The sequence below is a fragment of the Lipotes vexillifer genome, unplaced genomic scaffold (assembly GCF_000442215.2).
Source record: "Lipotes vexillifer unplaced genomic scaffold, Lipotes_vexillifer_v1.1 scaffold495, whole genome shotgun sequence".
NCBI classification, from domain to species: Eukaryota; Metazoa; Chordata; class Mammalia; order Artiodactyla; family Lipotidae; genus Lipotes; species Lipotes vexillifer.
In genome coordinates, this window is record NW_006770132.1 from 1,854,774 (window position 1) to 1,873,595 (window position 18,822).

The window sequence follows — 18,822 nt, forward strand, 5'->3', positions numbered from 1 at the left end:
CAGAAGTATAGTACTCACATCACACACTACACTTATATGGGGAATTTCCTCTCATTTACATTCCAATACAATTGCAAATTTCATCACAGGAAGTGAACACACTTGGGAGTGAAGAGACACTCCCTCCCGCTAAGCCTTGGTCCTAGGCTCTTGCATCCAACAGGAACCTTAGAGATCATTAAATCCAAACCCCTTGTTTTAAAAGGCAGAATCTCAGGTCCAGAGAAGTGAAGGGACTTGCCCCAGGACACAGTGGCAAAGCCGGGTCCAGATCTCGGGCCTTGGGCTTCAGAGCCCAGGACACTCTCCCCGCCCTATGACCCCACCCACCCACTCTCTGCAGCCTGGGTCCCAGCTCTACTTACATATAGCGCAAGTGGGGATTTTTGGCAAAGGCTCTGGGCTGGATGCTCCGAAGTCCTGAGTTCTTGATGGTCCTGGAGAGAGAGAAAAAGATGTTCAGCAGAGCTTATGGAGCAGAGAAACATCTCTGCTCTGGGCCAAGGCTGACAGCCAGTGAGGCCAAGACTGGACGGCAGCTGCCTGGTGAACTGAACGCATCTCTTCATCATCAGTCGTCACTGGGTGATCCAACTGAGGGGGTCCAGTGGGAGGCATCTGGGCTCACACCCCACTGGGACCTGGGTCAGGGTGAGGGATGTGCCCGTCCTGGCAAGTGGGTAAGAATCTGGTCCACGACTACTGCGCTGCAGCCCACTTTGTGCCTCTTCCCTTCCACCCCAAAACTCCCACAGCCACTTGCACTGAATCCAAAGGAGGAGGTGACAGCAAATTTCCTGCTCCACGGGGACCATCAGCCAAGCACGGGGCTGTTCAGAAAGGAACACTAGCCCAGGAGACCTGGGTTCAGGTTCTGCTTTGAAACCCAAACTATGGGCTGAGCCCTAGCCCATACCACTCCCCAATCACCCCGGGAGCTGATGCACTCACAGTTTCTGGAGGCCAGTGTAGAGCTCCATGTCCACGGCGTTGAGCATGTGCAGACCACGCCAGTTCTCTATGTGTCTGCAGGGGAGAGGAAAGGCAGGGTTCAGGTCAGCAGAGGGGCCACGGGAAAGGCACTGGCTTTAGTGCCAGAGACCTGGGTTCAAATCCTGGAGCAGCCACCCATGAGCCAGGATTTCCACCAAGTCGCCAATTATCTCTGAGCCGGTTTCTTCCCCAGTGTGAAGTCACGCGTGCCACCTGGCTGATGGGCTCGCTGTGGGATCCCAAGCGCCAAACTCATGGACAGCATTTAACGTTCCCCCCTCAACTCCAGAAAAACTACTCTTTAAATTCTTGAGATCCAATCTCCCTGTGGGTCCTCCTGACTTAGTTTCCTTCCATTCTCTTTCATTCTTTTTCATTTATAGGATTGTTTAAAGGACAGGCTTGTTTTCTTAAGTTCCTGCCCGTAAAGACAATACAAATGACGTGGTTTAAATAAAGGGGGTGTGTAGGGGGGCTTGCTGGTGAACATGGCTTGGGGGTGGAAAAGCCCAGAAGGAACACACACATCCTCAGGGTCCCCCAGGGGCCAGACACTGATGACCCCCTTTGGGTGACCACGGCCCAATCCATCTGGAGTTCAAGAACATCAATGGCTTGATATGGCAGAATCAACTCCACAAAGGAGGGGCAACCACAGGCCGGGGTGTCATGGAAAGAACATGAGGCTGGCAGCCGAGAAGCCTGATTCCAGCTTCATCTCTGTGACTTAAGCAGCCGTGGCTTTGAACATGAGCTTTCAGCTCTCTGGGCCTCTGGTGTCCTCATTTGTAAAGAGAGAGGGTTGCACCAGATCAGCAGTTCCTCCCCCATCTCTTCACAAAGATCTCCTTTTAGAACTTACTCCCAAGAGTCTTCATAGTTAGCTCCCTAAACATGTGTCGAAAAAGCACACACATTTATTAAGTAATAATTAATTCATCTTCTCGGATTTATTAATCCAAGATATAAATCACTGTTAACCAGAGCTTTTTATCAACAGGCATAAACCAGCGCTGACTCACCCAGTGGATAAATTCCAGCCCAAAGCAAAGGAATTCTTGAAAGTACTGTTAGCATGGAAGGGCTTATCATGGGTATGCATTTGATTTCCTTTGTTCGCTTATTTGTTTGTTTTATATTGACAAAACACCAGGGACAAACATCCCCGTTACTGCTTTTGGTGTCAAGGTGGAGAACCAACAGACTGTTGATACCAAGGTCCTTTCCAGCTCTAGAGCTGTCTGAGCGAAGACCATTCATACACACCCGCTACCCCAAGGAGCTTCAAGGGGCCACGGAAAAAGGCTTCCCACTGCCCAAGCTGCCCTCCTGGGATCTGACTCTCCTGTCAGTGCCCCCAAAGTCTAAGCCTGCTTTTTGCAAGGAGGGAAAAGAAGTGACAGCTCACCCTGGGACAGAGCTACCCGAGGCACAGAAAAGTGGCAGCCACCTTCCCCAGACGTCTCCTCCCCAGCCCCACCCCACCCATGGCTCTGCCATCTGCCATCAAGTGGAGCGGGAGCCAGGAAGGCCACAGGGAGGTGGTGGCCAGGGCCTCTGGAAGCATTTCAGAGTCGCGCAGTAACAAGGTATGCCAAGAGCCCTTTTTGTACCACATTCTCTCGGAGCCCCTGCTAAGCAGCCAGACACACTGGCATCTGCTGGGGACATGGACCAGGTGGCCAGGTCAGTACTGAATTCCAACTCCAAAGCCTTCTCCCTGGAAGCCTCATGGCCCCAGGACAGTTTGCTTGGTCTGGTCTCGCCAGGGCAGGGACCGTGGCTCCATGTCAGATGAAAAGGAAGGCCAGAAGTGGTAGAAGGACCTGGGCCAGCCCCACTCCCACCCAGAGTATTCACTGGGCCCTCGGTCCATGTAAACCACCAAGTAGATTGCAGTGTTTCTGGAGGCGGCCATTCATTCTGAAGCCCAGCTTCAGACAAAAATCTACTTCCAACAAGCAGCTGTCAATCAAGTTGTTTAAATAAAGGAAATCATTTTTCAGAGCCCACATTAGAATTCCAGAAATGTGTTTTTATTATGGCTGAGTTGTCAGTCATTACTGCATTCTAATACTTTCTAATACTTTACCCCTCTCAGCCCTCCTGTCCTTATGCCCACAAATGACCCTTCCCCTGCATAGGCACACACCAAGACAAGGCAGGACAATGGCTGAAGTCCTTGGTGCAAAGGACTCCCTGGTCAATAGCATATGGCCCCTGCATTCTCTTTTGGGTCTGAGTTTTCCTACATGGAGGAATAGCACTTTTACAGCAATGGGGCAACAGTGTGGTTAGCAGTTGGGGCTCCAGAGCCAGGCCAGCAAACTACAAATTCCAACCCACCGCTCATTTCTGTACAGCCTGAGAAAGAAGAATCGTTTTTACATTTTCTTAAAAATCAAAAGTAGAATCCTATTTTGTGACATGTGAAAAGTATATGAGGGCTTCCCTGGTGGCGCAGTGGTTGAGAGTCCGCCTGCGGATGCAGGGGACACGGATTCGTGCCCCGGTCTGGGAAGATCCCACATGCCGCGGAGGGGCTGGGCCTGTGAGCCATGGCCGCTGAGCCTGCGCGTCCAGAGCCTGTGCTCCACAACGGGAGAGGCCACGGCATATAAATGTCCGTTTTCATATCTACTCATTTACCCTTGTCTGTGACCACTTTTCCCCACAAAGATGGAGGTGAGATGGAGCTGCAGAGACTCGCCTAAAATATTGACTTTCTGGCCTTTTACAGAAAAAGGTTGCTGACCTGCGTAGTGCCAGGCTGCCAGGATACTATGTGACCCTGTCCAGGTTACTTCACCTGTCTGTGCCTCAGTTTCGTCATCTGTCAAATGGGGATAATATCAATGAAATATCTTCATCATAAGAAGGACATGAAGATTGAAAGGCTATGTTAAAAAGCCCTTTCGGCAGCTGGGACGCACAGTCAGTCTTCAGGTAGTGCCTGTGATGATTGTTTTTAAACCTGGGTTTTGTAGAGGCTGAGCAATCTTTTCTCAGTTTTCAAGCTAAAAAGGGCAAGCTGGTTCTGCTGGAAGTTGTCACCTCTCAGCAATCATTGATTAAAAACTCCGAGGGGCAGAAGGGTGGAGGGACAGTAAACCTGTCATTCATGACCTCCAGGAAAACTGTTCAAGCGGAAATTATAAACAGCTTCAGAGGATGCACAGACGGCAGTGCAGAGCAGGTTCCCAGGGAAGAGCAGGGTGGCGAAGGTGCAGCCTGACATTTGCAGCTGACGTGGGCAGGGTGCCTGCCAAGTTTTCTCGATGACTCACCACTTGGTACCAGCCCGGGGGGTCAGTTATGGTAACTCTACTGGCTGCTTTGTGCTAACAGGGAGGCAATGAGTTTTAAGTTTAAAAGGCAGGCTCTAAAAATATAATAAATAGATAAAGTATGAGAGCAGTCTGCTTTGGTTTGGTTTGTGGTAAACAGTGGTTCCCTCCGCCTAGTACAATTACATGTGACTTCTTTTTGTGTGCTTTTCTGGGTCCTCCAGGTTGTTTTCACGGAGCATTGATTTTGTCATTTGAAAAACAATCAAGAATGATCATGTTTTTGAAGGAAGGTTAGACCCTTGAGCCCTGTACGGGGCAGTCACTGGTCACCCTGTTCCAGGACCACAGGCTGCACCAGCCCCCCCTAGCAGAGGCATCTCACACGCCTGCTGCCTCTGTGGGGAGACGAGAACTCAGAGCGATGCCAGGAACATGGGTCAGTGGGACCGCCAGATCCTGTGTCTGTCTGCTCAGGCAGTGTGTGGCAGTAGATGCCCCACAGAGACCTGAAGCCTTGTTCTCAGTGTGACTCCAGACTCCCATCCCTACTTTAATTACCTCCACTTTTGGCCCTTGAATACAATGGTTCCCAACTGGAGGCGATTTTGCCCCCCAGGGGACATTTGACAATGTCTGGAAACATTTTTGGTGGTCACAACTGAGGGACAGGGAGTGACACCAGCATCCACAGGGATGCTCCTAAACATTTCAGTAATGCACAGGGCAGCATGCTCACAACAAAGAATTATCAGCCCCAAATGTCCACAGCATCGAGGTTGGGAAACCCTGCTTTATTATACAAGGCTTCTACCTAAGATTCCATTGAAAAAAAAAGTTTCATGTCTTCAAACATAATTTTGAAAATGATTGTTTTGCAGCAAACACCAAAAGGCCCCAGACCAACACCAAAAAGCTTGCCTCTAGGTCACAGGGTCCAGGTGAGAGAAGAAAATCAAAAGCCATGGTTCTCAGGACACTCCCGTGACAAGGGCATTACTTGAGAGGAAATGAGGGGTCTTTGGCCCACTGGACCTTGGCCCAAGCCAGGTTACACATTCCAAAAGCAATAATAGTCTCTTCTCACCAAGCTCTGGCTGGAATCCACTGCCTAGTGCTTTGTCCCTCCACTGAAAGTTATCCTTCTGCATTTCTAAGGCCTCGTCATTGCACGGAAATATGAAATGTGCCATCCAGAGAGTCAACGCAATGCCCTGTCCCTGCCCTCTCGCCACTGCCCTTCCCTGACACCACAGAATCATGATTCTCTGCCAGGAGCCGATATGCAACACTGTTCCAGAGAGAGGGAGGAAGTGAGGCTTAATTCATGACAACACTGAGCTCCCAAGCCGGAGCTGGGCTTAGGGCTACAGCTCGGAAAACTTCAATGAGATCTTGGGGGTCCCATGGTCAAAGTACATGCTGCTTCCAGGTGGACTTGGGAGGAAAGGAGCCACTCCCAGTGGCTCACCCAGCAACCATTCCTGGAGCAGATAAACCCAATCCACAGATGCTTCGGACCCCTGTGGAAATGAGCTTGGATACAAATGAAGTATTAATTAATACTTTCACAGAGAATATAAAAATCCTTCGTGCTAGATTAAATCCCATTGTGCTTTTGTACCATTGCTTCTTCCTCCTTCTGTTTGGCTTGGGCCAATATGGTAATGAGTTGGCAATCTCCAAGCACATAAAAATTAGACGGTACAGACTGTGGTCCCTATTTTAATTAAAAACATGCCATGTGGATATGTTTAAGAGTTGCTTATACCTCCAATATTTAAATCCTAAACACAGAAAACCCTAGAACACTGAGACGTTCAAGTCCATCCAACACCAGGGGACTAAGTTTGTTGGGGAGGCCCGTGAGAGGGGCAAAGCACCCTTCATCTGGCAGAACCTTCCTCCTCACCTGGGTAATCAGCAAGACAAGGATTGGTTGGTGGGACAAGGGAGCATCCTTCCTTCCTTTAGATGTGGCAGGCCCAGTATTTCTTCATTTTCCCAAGCTTTTCTCTCTCCTCCCTTGCTGTCAGATGGCTGTTTTGTTTTTTTTTTGCGGTGTGCGGGCCTCTCACTGTTGTGGCCTCTCCCGTTGCGGAGCACACGCTCCGGACGCGCAGGCTCAGCGGCCATGGCTCACGGGCCCAGGCGCTCCGGGGCACGTGGGATCCTCCCGGACCGGGGCACGAACCCGTGTCCCCTGCATCGGCAGGCGGACTCCCAACCGCTGCGCCGCTGGGAAAGCCCAAGATGGCTGTTATTTTCACTGTGATTCCTCATTGCTATTAATGAGCTGTTCTTCATAACCAAATTTTCCAGACAACTAAATTTAAATGCAAAACTTCTGCATGGGGCTTCCCTGGTGGCGCAGTGGTTGAGAATCGTCTGCCAATGCAGGGGACACGGGTTCGAGCCCTGGTCTGGGAAGATCCCACATGCCACAGAGCAACTAAGCCCATGCACCACTACTGGGGCTGCGCTCTACAGCCCGTGAGCCACAACTACTGAGCCCGCGTGCTGCAACTACTGAAGTCCACGCGCGTAGAGCCCGTGCTCCGCAACAAGAGAAGCCAACACAATGAGAAGCCAACGCACCACAATGAAGAGTAGCCCCCCCTCGCCTCAACTAGAGAAAGCCCGTGCGCAGCAACAAAGACCCAACACAGACAAAAATAAATAAATTAAATAAAGAAATTTATGAAAAAAAAAAACCCTCTGCGTATTCAACTTCCTTGCTGAATGTTTCTTTTTTCCCAAAAAATGCATTACACACCTCCTTGACTTTTGAAGCAGAGTAAACAGAACACGGCTTAGATTTTCTTGATGATCCTGGATCATTGTGATCAACCTACCTAGCCCACTGAGCTGTAGCACAGTGACACCACTAGAGGCTCTCAAAGTAAGCAGAACCTGCGCCCCTACCCAAAGTGGTCCTACCCTGAAATGACTCTTGAATTCTAATCGCAATTGCCTTCATTTTTAATGGTTTTCTGGCTCTTCTTTGCTATTGGGCTGTGCCCCCGGGGACCTTGCAACATGCTGAGACCAGTCTGCTCTGCAGTCCACTGGAGAACAGAGGTCAAGAGCAGACACCCTGAAGGTAGGCTGACCTGGAGAGGACACCCAGCTCTGTGCTTAGAAGCCTGATGCCTCTGGGCCAGTTACTCCAGCCTCTCCAGACCTCAGTTTCCTAATAGGAAATCCAGCGGCCGTGAGGATTAGATGAGGCCACGCCCACGTCCTCCATTCGGCTCTGACGCCTAGCACTAGTGCAATGCATAGCTGATTCCATGACTGTCTTTGGAACTGTGCCTTCAGTAAGAGTAAAAAGAATCTGAATAAGGATTTAAGGGAATATGAAAAACTTCAGGCACTGACATGCGTGCACACACACACACACACACACACACAGAGGTAGATAGTTGTCCTTGTTTTCTTACTTTGTTTCGCATTCCCTTTCTGGATAATTGAGCTTTGCCAGATAAGTAAGCATTCTTGTTGGTAATTCATAATTCACATTTTCCTGGTGGCACCATCACTAGTATATTATATTCAGTATATTCATTCTTGGAGCTGTAACCTGGCAGGAGGTAGCTGAAACTGGTGTTTCTCAGCTGTTCTGTATGTGAATTCTCCACGCCTCCAACACAGAACATAAGAGCTTCGGATAACAAGGCTCGACAGGTGTGGCTGTATCACCAGATGCCCCTGTCCCCTGTCAGACCTGAGGCTCCCATCACCTTCTCACCTGAATCCTGTTCTAAGACAGAGTTGGGTGCCTGGGGAAGCTAGCCTGGAATCTCATTTTCTAATAAGTCAGCGTCGGAGCACACACATGCATGAGCATGCACACACATGCACACGCACGTACTTGCACACACACAAAGGATGTGCCGGGTGTTTGACTTCCCAGCCTTGCAGGCCAAGGAGGAAATTGATTTGTTACCCAGGCATATTATGTCTAGTGATCCAGACAGAAGCATTAGCTTTCAATTATCTGATATGTTTAGCATTATAAACAAACCGTCTGGAGCAACAGCTCCATGGAGCGCAGGCACCAGGGGGCTGGAAGAGAGCTGCATCGGATCTCACCAGCCAAGTCACCCGGTTCTCCCTCCCTTGACAGCTGTCAAGGGGGGTACTAGAAGCCTGGGGAGCCTTCCTGGGCTGGCAACCCCGGCATACCAGCACGTGAGCACACCAGCTCTACAAGCAGCTGCCCGCCAAGGACCACGGTGAACCAGCCCCACATCACAGACACCCCCGGGACTGCAGAAAGGAACATTCAGATCGTGTGGTGAACAGATGGAAGACGGCAGCATCTGTGCCGGCTTCCTGATCAATTCCAAAGCTCGTGCCAGGAACGAACGGGGTATGTTTGTGTGCACACCTGTGCGCTTCAGGTGCTGAAATGCTGCGTCTCCTAACAGAGAAAAGGTCAAGGGCACACATCTGGAACTCAGCCAGCTCACTGGGGAGTCCAGGCTGCCCTGCTCGGGTCCCAGCCTGTGATCAGACTGACCTGCCCATCACCAGTCTGTCTGTTTCTCCTTATTTTCACTGCTGTCCACACATCCGTACACCAGGGAGCCACCGCCTATAACTGCAAACGGCCACTGCCTCCCAGCTGGCCTCCCTGCTTTCACTCTTCTTCCACAGTCTCTCGTCCGGAGTGATCATCCTCTCCCCTGCTTATAACCCTCCAACTGCTTCCTTTGGTCCTTACAATAAAATCCCAAACCCGGGCCATGGCCTACGAGGTCCCTCATGAGCTGATTGTTAGCGGCTTCCATAGTCCCTTCGCTGAACACATTCCCCTGGTTTTCTAGGCCCTGGCCACACTGATGTGCCTTCTGTTTTTTAAACCTGCCAGGCTTATTCCCAGTCAGAACTTCCATGAAATGCTCTTCCCTGACTCCTTTTAATCCCTCAGGTCTCCCCTCCAAGGTCACCTTCTCAGAGAAGCCGGCTCCTCTGTGAGCCCACCCTCCCTTCCCTGCCAGCTGCTCTGACGCAAGCCCGTTTATGTCCTTCACAGCCTTTCATAACCATCTGTAATTGTCTTATTTGATTATCTGATTACGTGTTTGTCGTGTCTCTAGAACTATGATACATGAGAACAGAGATCCTATCTGTCTTCTTCCCCACTCCCTCACCTCCAGAATCTCAAATAAGGGCAGTTACCCCAGGATAAGTACATGCCTGGGAAGCCATCCAGGTTGGTGCTAAATAGCCACCTCAGTGCCCCAACTCATGCCAGAGGTTTTCCATGCTCAGCACTGGCAAGGTCCTCACCCTGGGCCCAGCTGAGCAGCCCAGAGCCCTGGGCCAATCCTACAGGAACCCTGAACTTGATCTCTGAGGAGGAATGTGGCCCAGGGCACACCATTCAACATCCCAACTGGGGACAGGCAACTTGGGGCATCACTACAGAGCCCAGAAACAGGGTGATCCCAGAGGTCTCAGGAGGCCCAGGGATCAGATCTCCCCCCCCAGGACCAGATGTCATGTCTACTGCCCACCATGGGGGTCAGGAGTGGGGGAGTGGGCAAGGCCTCCTCTCAGCAAACATGGCAGCAGATGAGATGGGAATGCTCTTGACACCTGAGCTCAGCTTTTCCATCTTTCCCTTCCCCCGGTGACGATGACCTTCACCAGAACATGAGTTTTCTGAGGGCACTGACCGGGGGTTTGTGTCCGCAGTGCCATGCAAATGCTCTGTGACATCTGGCTGAAGGAATGAATGAATGAATGAACCCCGAAGTGATCAACAGCAGAGCTTAAGTGTTTAGCCCTCTACCAGCCCCGCTGTGGACCTTCCCCTGCCCTCACCCCTCGAGACACCTTCTCGAGGACTCATTCCTACTTTCTCCCTCTCTCCTCTGTCCCCTCACTCTCGCCCTCTTAGATTTTTCCATCAGCATACAAACACATCCTAGGAGAGCCCATTTCAAAGAAAATCTCCTGGACTCCATGTTCTCCAGCTACCAACTCATGTCTCTAGCTCCGTATGACAAATGTTTTCAAAAGAATTGTCTATATTCCAAGGCCTCACTTCCTCACCTCCCTTTGATTCTTCACCCCAATCTGTCTTCTGTCCCCACCACTCCACTGAAACTACACTGTCAAGTCACCAGTGGTTTCCACGTTGGCAAATTCTTCTCTGCCACCCAGTTTCCCAGTCTTTTGGTGGCATTTTACCTAGTTAACTACTCTCTCTTTCTGAAAACATTCTCTTCTCTAGGAATTCCTTAACTCCACTCCCTGCTGCGTTTCTTTCTATCTCCCTGGCTGGCCCTTCTTAGTCTCCTTTGCTGGTTCCATAGTCTTTGTCTGATCCCTCAATGGTGGAGTCTCCAGGTTTTGCCCCCACCCGGCCACAGGGATGTCACCCAGGTGCTTGGCTCCAAACACCATCCAAGCACCCAAAGGTGTCTCTAGTCAGACCTCTCCACTGAGCTCCAGGCTCTTCCCTGATACGTCCGCAGGTCCAACACCAGTCCTTGCTGTCCTCCCACTTGGGCTTCTCCATCTCAGTAAATGGCACTGGTACCACCCGGTCGGCCAAGTCAAACTTCATCATTGATTGCTCCCTTCCTTCCCTCCAACAGCCGACCCTTAGCAAGTCCACCTCCACAGGAGATCATCAGCTCTGTCCGCTCCTCAGAACCTCCACTCTTATCACCCCTGATCACCCAGGCCACCATCACCCCTCACAAAGACCACTGCCTCAAAAGCATGACCACTGCTTCCTCTCCCACCTGACTAAAGCTGTCCTCGCACAGAAGCCTGAATGAGCTTTTCATAACATAAATCAGATCATGTCCCCCTCCCCCACCCACTCCCCACAAAAAGAAACCTCCAATGGCTTCTGCACTTGGGATGGAATTCAGACTCTACCTCAGCCAGCAAGATCCTCCATGTCTGGCTCATCTCTCTCCCTCCTCAGCTCAGACTAACCTTACCCTTGTTCACTTGGCTTTCCTCCCACTGGTCTTCTTTCTAGTCTTCAAAACATCAAGCTCCCTCCCCCCTCTCAGGACCTTTGCAGTTGGTTTTGCCCTTAAAAGCACTTGGACTCCCCGTCAGTGTCATCTCCTCAGGGAGGCCTTCCCTGACCAACCACCTAAAGACATTCTGTATCACCTTCCTCTGGATCAATAGTTCTCAAGCCAGGGTAGATTTAAGCCCTCAGAGAACACTTGGCAATGTCTGGGGACATTTTTGGTTGTCATGACTGGGGAGGGGCTACTGCATCTAGTGGGTAGGGGCCAAGGATGTAACTAAATATCCTACAACACAAGACAGCCCCTCACAATGTCCAGCCCCTCCAGAATGTCAATAGTGCCAAGGTTGAGAAATGTCACTCTAGGTACATCCTTTATATCATTTGACAAAATCTATAATTACCTCATGTATGTGTTTACTTGTTGACTGTGTCTCTCCCCCAACAGAATGCAAGCTCTCTGAGGGCAGGCAACCTATCTTGTTCACTACTGTATCCACAACACTCCGCCCAGCTCTTAGTACAAGGTAGAAGATTTAAATGAACAAATTAATAAATGACTGCACTTTCTCAGAACCCTGGGACCTTGCAGCAAGTCATGAAAAGGCTATGGTTCCCAGGGTCTTGACGGGACAAGCATTTTCTCCAACTATTTGAAAAGACAAAGGTGTAAAGAAGCAAGCTGTGCCTGGCAGGTAGGGGAGGGAGGCACAGCCCTGTGGCTCCTCGGAGACAGTCCCCTCTTGTCTACAGATGAGACTCAAACCACATTGATCATAAACTACTGTCCCTACTGTCCCTACTGTCCCTACTAGACATCTCAGCTTTGAACTAGGAGAGAAAGAGGAGGTCTTTGATCAAGAGCAGAAACAGCCTGAGGCAGGGAGAGACACATTAGCTTTGACCCTTTCTCCCCAATGGGCCTTGGAGGAGAAAGTCTGAGTGAGAAGGAAAGTCTAGTCTAGGCCAGAGCAGCTGGCTTGAAAGTAATCCAATAGTGCAAGCTCTGGGCCTAAGAGCAGCTGGCCGCAGCAGTCCTGAAAGTGCAGCCTTTCGAGTGGCCAATTTCCTTAGGAAAATCTGAAATGGCCAGGCTACCCTTTACTGAATTATAAAGCACTTATCACTTCTTTAATAACTACCCGTATGGAGGACTTAATTCACTCAAAATGGAAGTTATAAAGGCAAATTGGTAAGTGAGCATTAGGCTCAAGTGCATTGCATAAAGACTTACGAGGGCAACATTTTCCCCTATTAAAAGGGTAGATTTCCTCGCTGCAACTCGGCCTCAGAGTTAATGCGGAAAAGTCACTCCAAAGCTCTAGGTGCTTTCATTGCGAAAGGGTAATTCCAGGTCACTGGAAGGAAAGGGAGTCCTTGACTTTGCGGGAATAATTATCCCCAGAACCTAAGGGTTTCAGAGTGATTAGTTAAGGTACCCATCAGGAAGACAAGATCACAAGTGTGGTACCTAGCCTTCCCTCTGCACAGCAAGCTGGGATGGGACCAAACCACAGAGAAGAGAGAAGTCACGGGACAAAGGAAGAAGGGTGAGCTGGCCCAAGACCGGAAACAGGATGTGGAGTGGGAGACTGCAGGGAGAGAGGCTCCTTTAAAGCGTCACTGCTGGAAGAAACACTGGCTCATATCCGAGACCTAAAAGGAAGGCGTTAACAGCATTAATCCTTGTAATCTGTAAGGAAACCAGCACTTCAGTTCCTTAAGTTTCCAAAGGATTCCACCTTGGGGGCTGGAGTGATGCAGTTTTTTCTCTTGTTAACTTTTTTCACTTTCTTGCTTCAGCACCGTGAGCAGTTTCTTATCCTCTGGCAATAAGCTCTCTGTTCTCTTCCCCATCTACTCACTCTGTTGGAAGACATCCCTCCATTCACATGACTTCCATTATTGCCTAATTAGAGATGAATTCCAGCTCTACAGCTCTACCCTTAATGCCTAACCTCTCCACTGTCCTGTCTTCCTGTTCTCACAATACGCATTCCCCTGGACACCTAAGAACAAAAATATAGACAGAACAGCTTACTCTTACCTCCTGAATTCTCCCAAACTACCTCTGCTGAGTCCTCCTGACTTGAAACATTAGAGCAGAGATCGAGTAGATTTCAACTTATGTGCAATACCAGTGGGTTAGTGAGAGTTAACACAGATTGCTGTGTTTAGAAGGAGTCTGTGGTTGAGCCCAAAAAAGAACTGTGATTGATTAGTGATGTCTGCCCTGGGCACAGGATACAGACGGGCACAGGATACAGAAGGGCAACATAAATACCATCTATTAACCATATCTATCCAAGAAGACTTTTGATATCTCTCTTTCACTCCTTTTCAGATTCAAGTCCTACTAATCCCTCCTCTGCTGATATTTCTAGTAGCTTCCCTCATCTTTTTATGTCCACAGCCCCTACCTGAGACAGCCTCATGTCCAGATGGATACAACAACCTCGTAGTAGACCTTTCAGCTTCCAGCCTGTTCTAGGCTCTACTCTCCCAATGATGACATTGAACCTGTCCCTTAAAGGCTCAAGACCCTCCAATGGCTAACAAATGCTTCTCACGCCAAACTGAAACATCTTAGGAAGCTAAAGTCTGCAGGGAAAGCTGTAGCTGAGGAGAAGGGCTTGGACAAAGGGTCACAGATCCTTGGAGGCAAGAAGCAACTTTTTCTCTATTTCCTGTGTCCAACCCATTGCACTGGTGAAATGTTTCCCTGAAGCTCAACCCCAAACCAAAGCTGAGAGGAAGGGGGGATTGCGAGTTGGACTTGCATGAATGGCTTTTGTAACTCTCATCTTCCATATATATCCTCCATATATCCCCTCATGCTTCTGTCACAGAAAATAAAAAGTCAGGCTTTGTGAGGGAGGTGTGCTCACCTCAGCAGAGAAGCCAGCCTATCAAGCTTCACCACCCTTCTCCTCCCTAGTTCTTCTCTAGACTTTTGGAAGCAGTTTGGTGCAGTAAAAAATAATAGGCTTTGGAGTCAGCAATGAACTTGAATCTCCAGCCTGCCACTGACTAGCTGGGTAACCTCCCATGGCCTCAATTTCTGCATCTATAAAATAGGGATAGTGATGCCAATTTCATGGAGGCATCATAAAGATGAATTAAAATAGTGTTTGTACAAGACGTAGCACATTGTCTGGAATATGCCAGAGCTCAAAGAATGATGATTTTCCCTTCCAAAAAGAAAAGCAATGTGACATCATAAGAAATACATATACTGGGTCTCTGCTCCCATTTTCAGACACATAGCTCCTAAAACCCTTGGAATCTCCAGTGCTGTGTCTTTTTGTGATGTGTCTTTTTGTATGATAATAAGATGGCCCTTGGCTGGGAGCTCCTGGAGAGCCTCAGGATGGGGGCTGGTAGCTAAGGAACCCAACCAAGTGATTACAGGGTTGGAACTTTCAGCCCCACCTGACTGGAGGTTGAATTAATCATCAAAGGCCAAGGAGTTAATCAATTATGCCTACATAATGAAGCCTCCATAGAAATCCGAAGTGGGGTTCAGGGATCCTCTGGGTTCATGACCACGTGGAGGGGCTGGGAGGGTGGTGCACCTGGAGAGGGCGTGGAACCTCCGTGACCCCGTCCATACCTCCCCCTTTGCATCTCTTCCACCTGGCTGCTCCTGAGTGGTATCCTTTTATAATAAACTGGCAATAATAAACAGTAAGTAAACTGTTTTCCCAAGTTCAGTGAGCTACTCTAGCAAATTACCAAACCCAAGGAGGGGGTCCTGGGAACCTCTGATCTATAGCTTGTCAGTCAGAAGCTCAGGTGACAACCTGGGCTTGTGATTGGCATCAGAAGTAGTGGGGTGATATAGTCTTATGAGACCAAGTCCTCACCTGTGGGATCTGACACTCACTCCAGGTAGGCGGTGTCAGAATTGCTTTGAATTGTAGGACACCCACTCAGTGACCAGACAGAATTACAGGATTTATTAGTATGGGGGGAAATCACATGTTAGATGGCCAGAAGTGAAGAACTGTATTGACAGCAGAGAAAAAGAAGTGAGTTTTTTTCTTCACAAGCCGTCACTGGATTGTACAGGCATTGAGGTCAGGAACTGGGGCCTCCTTGGTCAGGAGAGTGACCGTGCTTGTAGCTGCACTGGTTGAGGCTGTGACATGCATGTAGTGTGAGACCCTCTTTCCCATCTCTCCCCTCACACACCCCGCCTTCTAGTAGAACACAGGCTGCACTTTACAAGTCAACCCAACAAAGCACTTACCGCTGGGACTCGTTTCCTCCTGCTTCCTCTGAGCTACTGTTCCTGTCTGCCAGCCAGCTCGCCCCTGGGTACCCCACGAATGTTCGTGAAGCTGAACATCTTTTTGTGGGTGCCAATATGCCGCATCTTCCTCCCTCCACTAAGCTTTTATCAAACCATCCTCACCCAGTTGCAATGATCAGTGATCCCCCCCTCACCCTCCAGTTACTGGGGACTTGTGTCTGCGTGGCTGCTGGTGTAGGTGTGTGACCCTGTCACCTGCCCGTGGAGGCATCATTTGCCTGGCTTCCCTCAGGGGCGCATAAATTCCTTGACAACAAAGTCCGCTGCAGTCTTCATTTTGGTCGCCCTCCTCTGGCCCTGTGCTGGCTGTGTGCTCCAAGTGGTCAGAGCCCACAGAAGTTCCCGGCAGCTTCTCCTTGAAACTGGGACCAGGGGAGCTCCAACCTGTGGTAGAGAAGAGCTGCCTAGGGTGTGGGGCAGGGCTGGGGTCCAACGTCAAGGGTCAGAAAACCACAAAACGTAGGGCCGAGGAGAGATTTTGCTGACCCATGCTCCTCAGACCACCTCCTTCAAACCTCAGCTCAGACAGACCCTCCTTCTGGGAACCCTCCCTGGTCCTCCCCTTCCAGGTCCTAAGCGCCTTGGCTATGCTGTCCACCCCAGAACCATGGTTGATACTCAAGATAGGTAACAACTAGTAGAGCACAAACTCCGACCAAAAAGGACTCCAGCCAAAGCGCTGCATCAGGGCCCCGAGGGCCTCCTCCTAAGCCCGGTACTGATGCTTACTTAGCTCCTGGATCCCGGAGGGGCCAGGGTGGCTGGAGAATCAGGTGTGATCACTAAGGGAGCTCAGGACGCAGGTATTTAACCACTGCCATGGAAGCACTTCACCATTTTAACAACCTCCAGACCTTAGCTGGCATGTGCTGACAGAGTATCAGCTCCACACAGAAGCTGTGCTTCTCATAGGACACTCACCATGTTGTCTTGTACCCTGTGACACCCCTGTCTCCCCATAAGACTTTGAGATCCTTGGGGGCAGGGACTGTGTTTTTTATCTCAGCATCCCCAGCACCAAGTCGGGCGCCCGGCTCCAAAAAGCCCTCAATAAACATGGCATGGATGCAACAGGAGCTCTCCTTTCCTGTGCTGTCAGCTTCACCCTGGGGCGAGAGCACCATCTGGGAGTCCCCTGTAGGCCAGGAAAACTGAATGCCACAAAGACACCGGTGGTGCTCTGTTAGGGAGCCTGGTCACGCACACTCCCTGGAGACTAACCCTCTCATTGGAGGTATAGAAAGCCCAAGGTCAAGGTGGTGCCTCGGCCTCCAGCTCCAACACCTGGGGGAACCTTCTTGGGAAGCCAGCCTATGGCCCCGCCCCTGCAGGCATTCCTCCTTTCCAGGCTGCTGACAGCGGGGTTTGCTCAGGACAATGTGGCAATGTGGAACTGCACTGCAGGTTCCCCAACTGGAGTTCAGCCGCGGGATGGCCCGGGCTCCCCCTTCCAGGAGAAATGGCACAGGACAGAAAGTAGTGGCGATGCCCAGTGAGTACGGGAAAAGGGACATCTACAAGCTGGGGAGGGAGCTAGAGACAGCAGACATGGGATATTCCCGGCACACTCCAAGAGAGCTTGAGCTCTCTTCTTAAGCCATGCACAAGGAGAAAGGAACACAGAGCCCATGGCTGTCGGGATGGAGGGTGACAGTGACTAAGCTGACAGCATGACTGAGCACTGACCAGAGCCTCTGCTGCTGGGCTGGACCGTGCCCAGCTACTCTCACCACGAGGAAGGACTTGATGTCTCTGGTTGCCTGGAGCACCTTTACCCACGGGCTCTTCTCAGGCTGGTCCAGCAGAGCCAAACCTCAGCACAGGTGGGGCTGGAACTCCACTGCAGTCATTCATTTATAAAGGACCCATTATGCACCAGCTGCCTCCGCCCAGCATCTGGGGTACCCGAGAGGCCTCCTGTGGCACCAAGCCGTGGTCGCCACCTCGTGCTCACTGTGTCTCATCAATAGGACAGAAGCTCTTCCCAGGTCCTGGTTGTTACTTCAGTGAGATGCTGGGGGTCCTGCCCAAATTCTAGCCACTCAGCTGGGCCCTAACGACCCAGAAAGGACACATCAGCCTCCTTTTCCCAGTGGATGGGCCCAGGTTTCACGATTTCTCATCACCACCTTGCTAACGGCTCATGGGACCAATTTCAAATCACGTGGACTCCTATCTGACCCCTTGGAATCGCAGCATTATCGGTTCCTGTTATCAATAGCTTTGCTGCCCAGACCCCCCATATTAGAGCCCACGGTCAGCCACACCAGCCCAGATCAGACCCAAGGCCCCCATACCCTACTCCGCCATGATAGGTTGGAAAGGGAATGCTGGCTATACTCTGGGGACCAGCCCAACAGCTGTGTCAGTTTCCCTTAAACCTGAACTCCCCTGTCCCTAGCTTTCTTCCTTTCCTTCACCAGCATGGCACTGGGAATTTGAAATGCCCAGTAGCTGCATCTACCACCGCTGGGCTTTTTCTTAATGGAAACTGTCTGTTTGCTAAAGAGGGCCCAGTCCATTGGATCTAGTCCTGAGAGATTTCCCTGGGATAAACATTTGCATAGGGCACACCAAGCTCTTCTTAGGGACAGCAGCTTTACGAAATAAATGTGAGAGGGGCTCTAAATTATTCTGACCTCTTCTATTCCCTCCTTCCTTCTTTTCTTTGTAAAAGATAACACATTTCCAAGAGGTCTGGATTCCTGAAAAGAGATCACGCTAGGGTCGAAATTTGCAAATCTATCTGCATTCCAAGAGGGTCAGGGGTCCACAGATTAGCATTCCCAAACACCCCTTAATGGCTTTTCCCCAGGTGACTACTACTGCCCCAAACCTGCAGGAGCTCCCCTCCAGGTCTCCATTTCTTGCCTTCCAGGTCCTCTCCTAATTAATCTCACCCTGGGTGGGAGGCGGGGGAAGCTTCTCTCCACCACCAGCCTGCCTCTCGGCAGCCTTGCCAGCTTCTCCCCACCTCACTTCCATAGAAAACCCACCCCGCCCCCAGTTCATTGGCTTCCTCTCCCTTTAGTCATTCATCTCCTCTCCCAGCCAGCCGATCTGTGCAGTCTGAAATCATGCTTGGCGGTGACGGACAGAATGCCCCATTCTCTAAAGCAGAAGCCTCAGAGAACCCAGAGAGTGAGTCAGTGTTTCCGAAAGGCCTCACGCACTCAGCAGGCTCCTCTGGACTGTCATGGTGTGTGTGGGCGGGGGGG

The 18,822-nt window shown here is 50.5% G+C and overlaps 1 protein-coding gene across 4 annotated transcripts in view; it reads right to left on the minus strand.

Annotated features, from left to right (window-relative positions):
- The window catches only part of NTRK3 (neurotrophic receptor tyrosine kinase 3), a 378,302-nt gene that overhangs the window by 300,301 nt on the left and 59,179 nt on the right, over positions 1 to 18,822 (minus strand). For all 4 annotated transcript variants that reach the window (XM_007446035.1, XM_007446034.1, XM_007446033.1 and 1 more), the window contains exons 2-3: positions 952 to 1,026; positions 366 to 437 (exon numbers count right to left, since the gene is read on the minus strand). In XM_007446035.1, the coding sequence (XP_007446097.1) occupies positions 366 to 437; positions 952 to 1,026 (147 nt within the window). The remainder of the gene's footprint in view (positions 1 to 365; positions 438 to 951; positions 1,027 to 18,822) is intronic.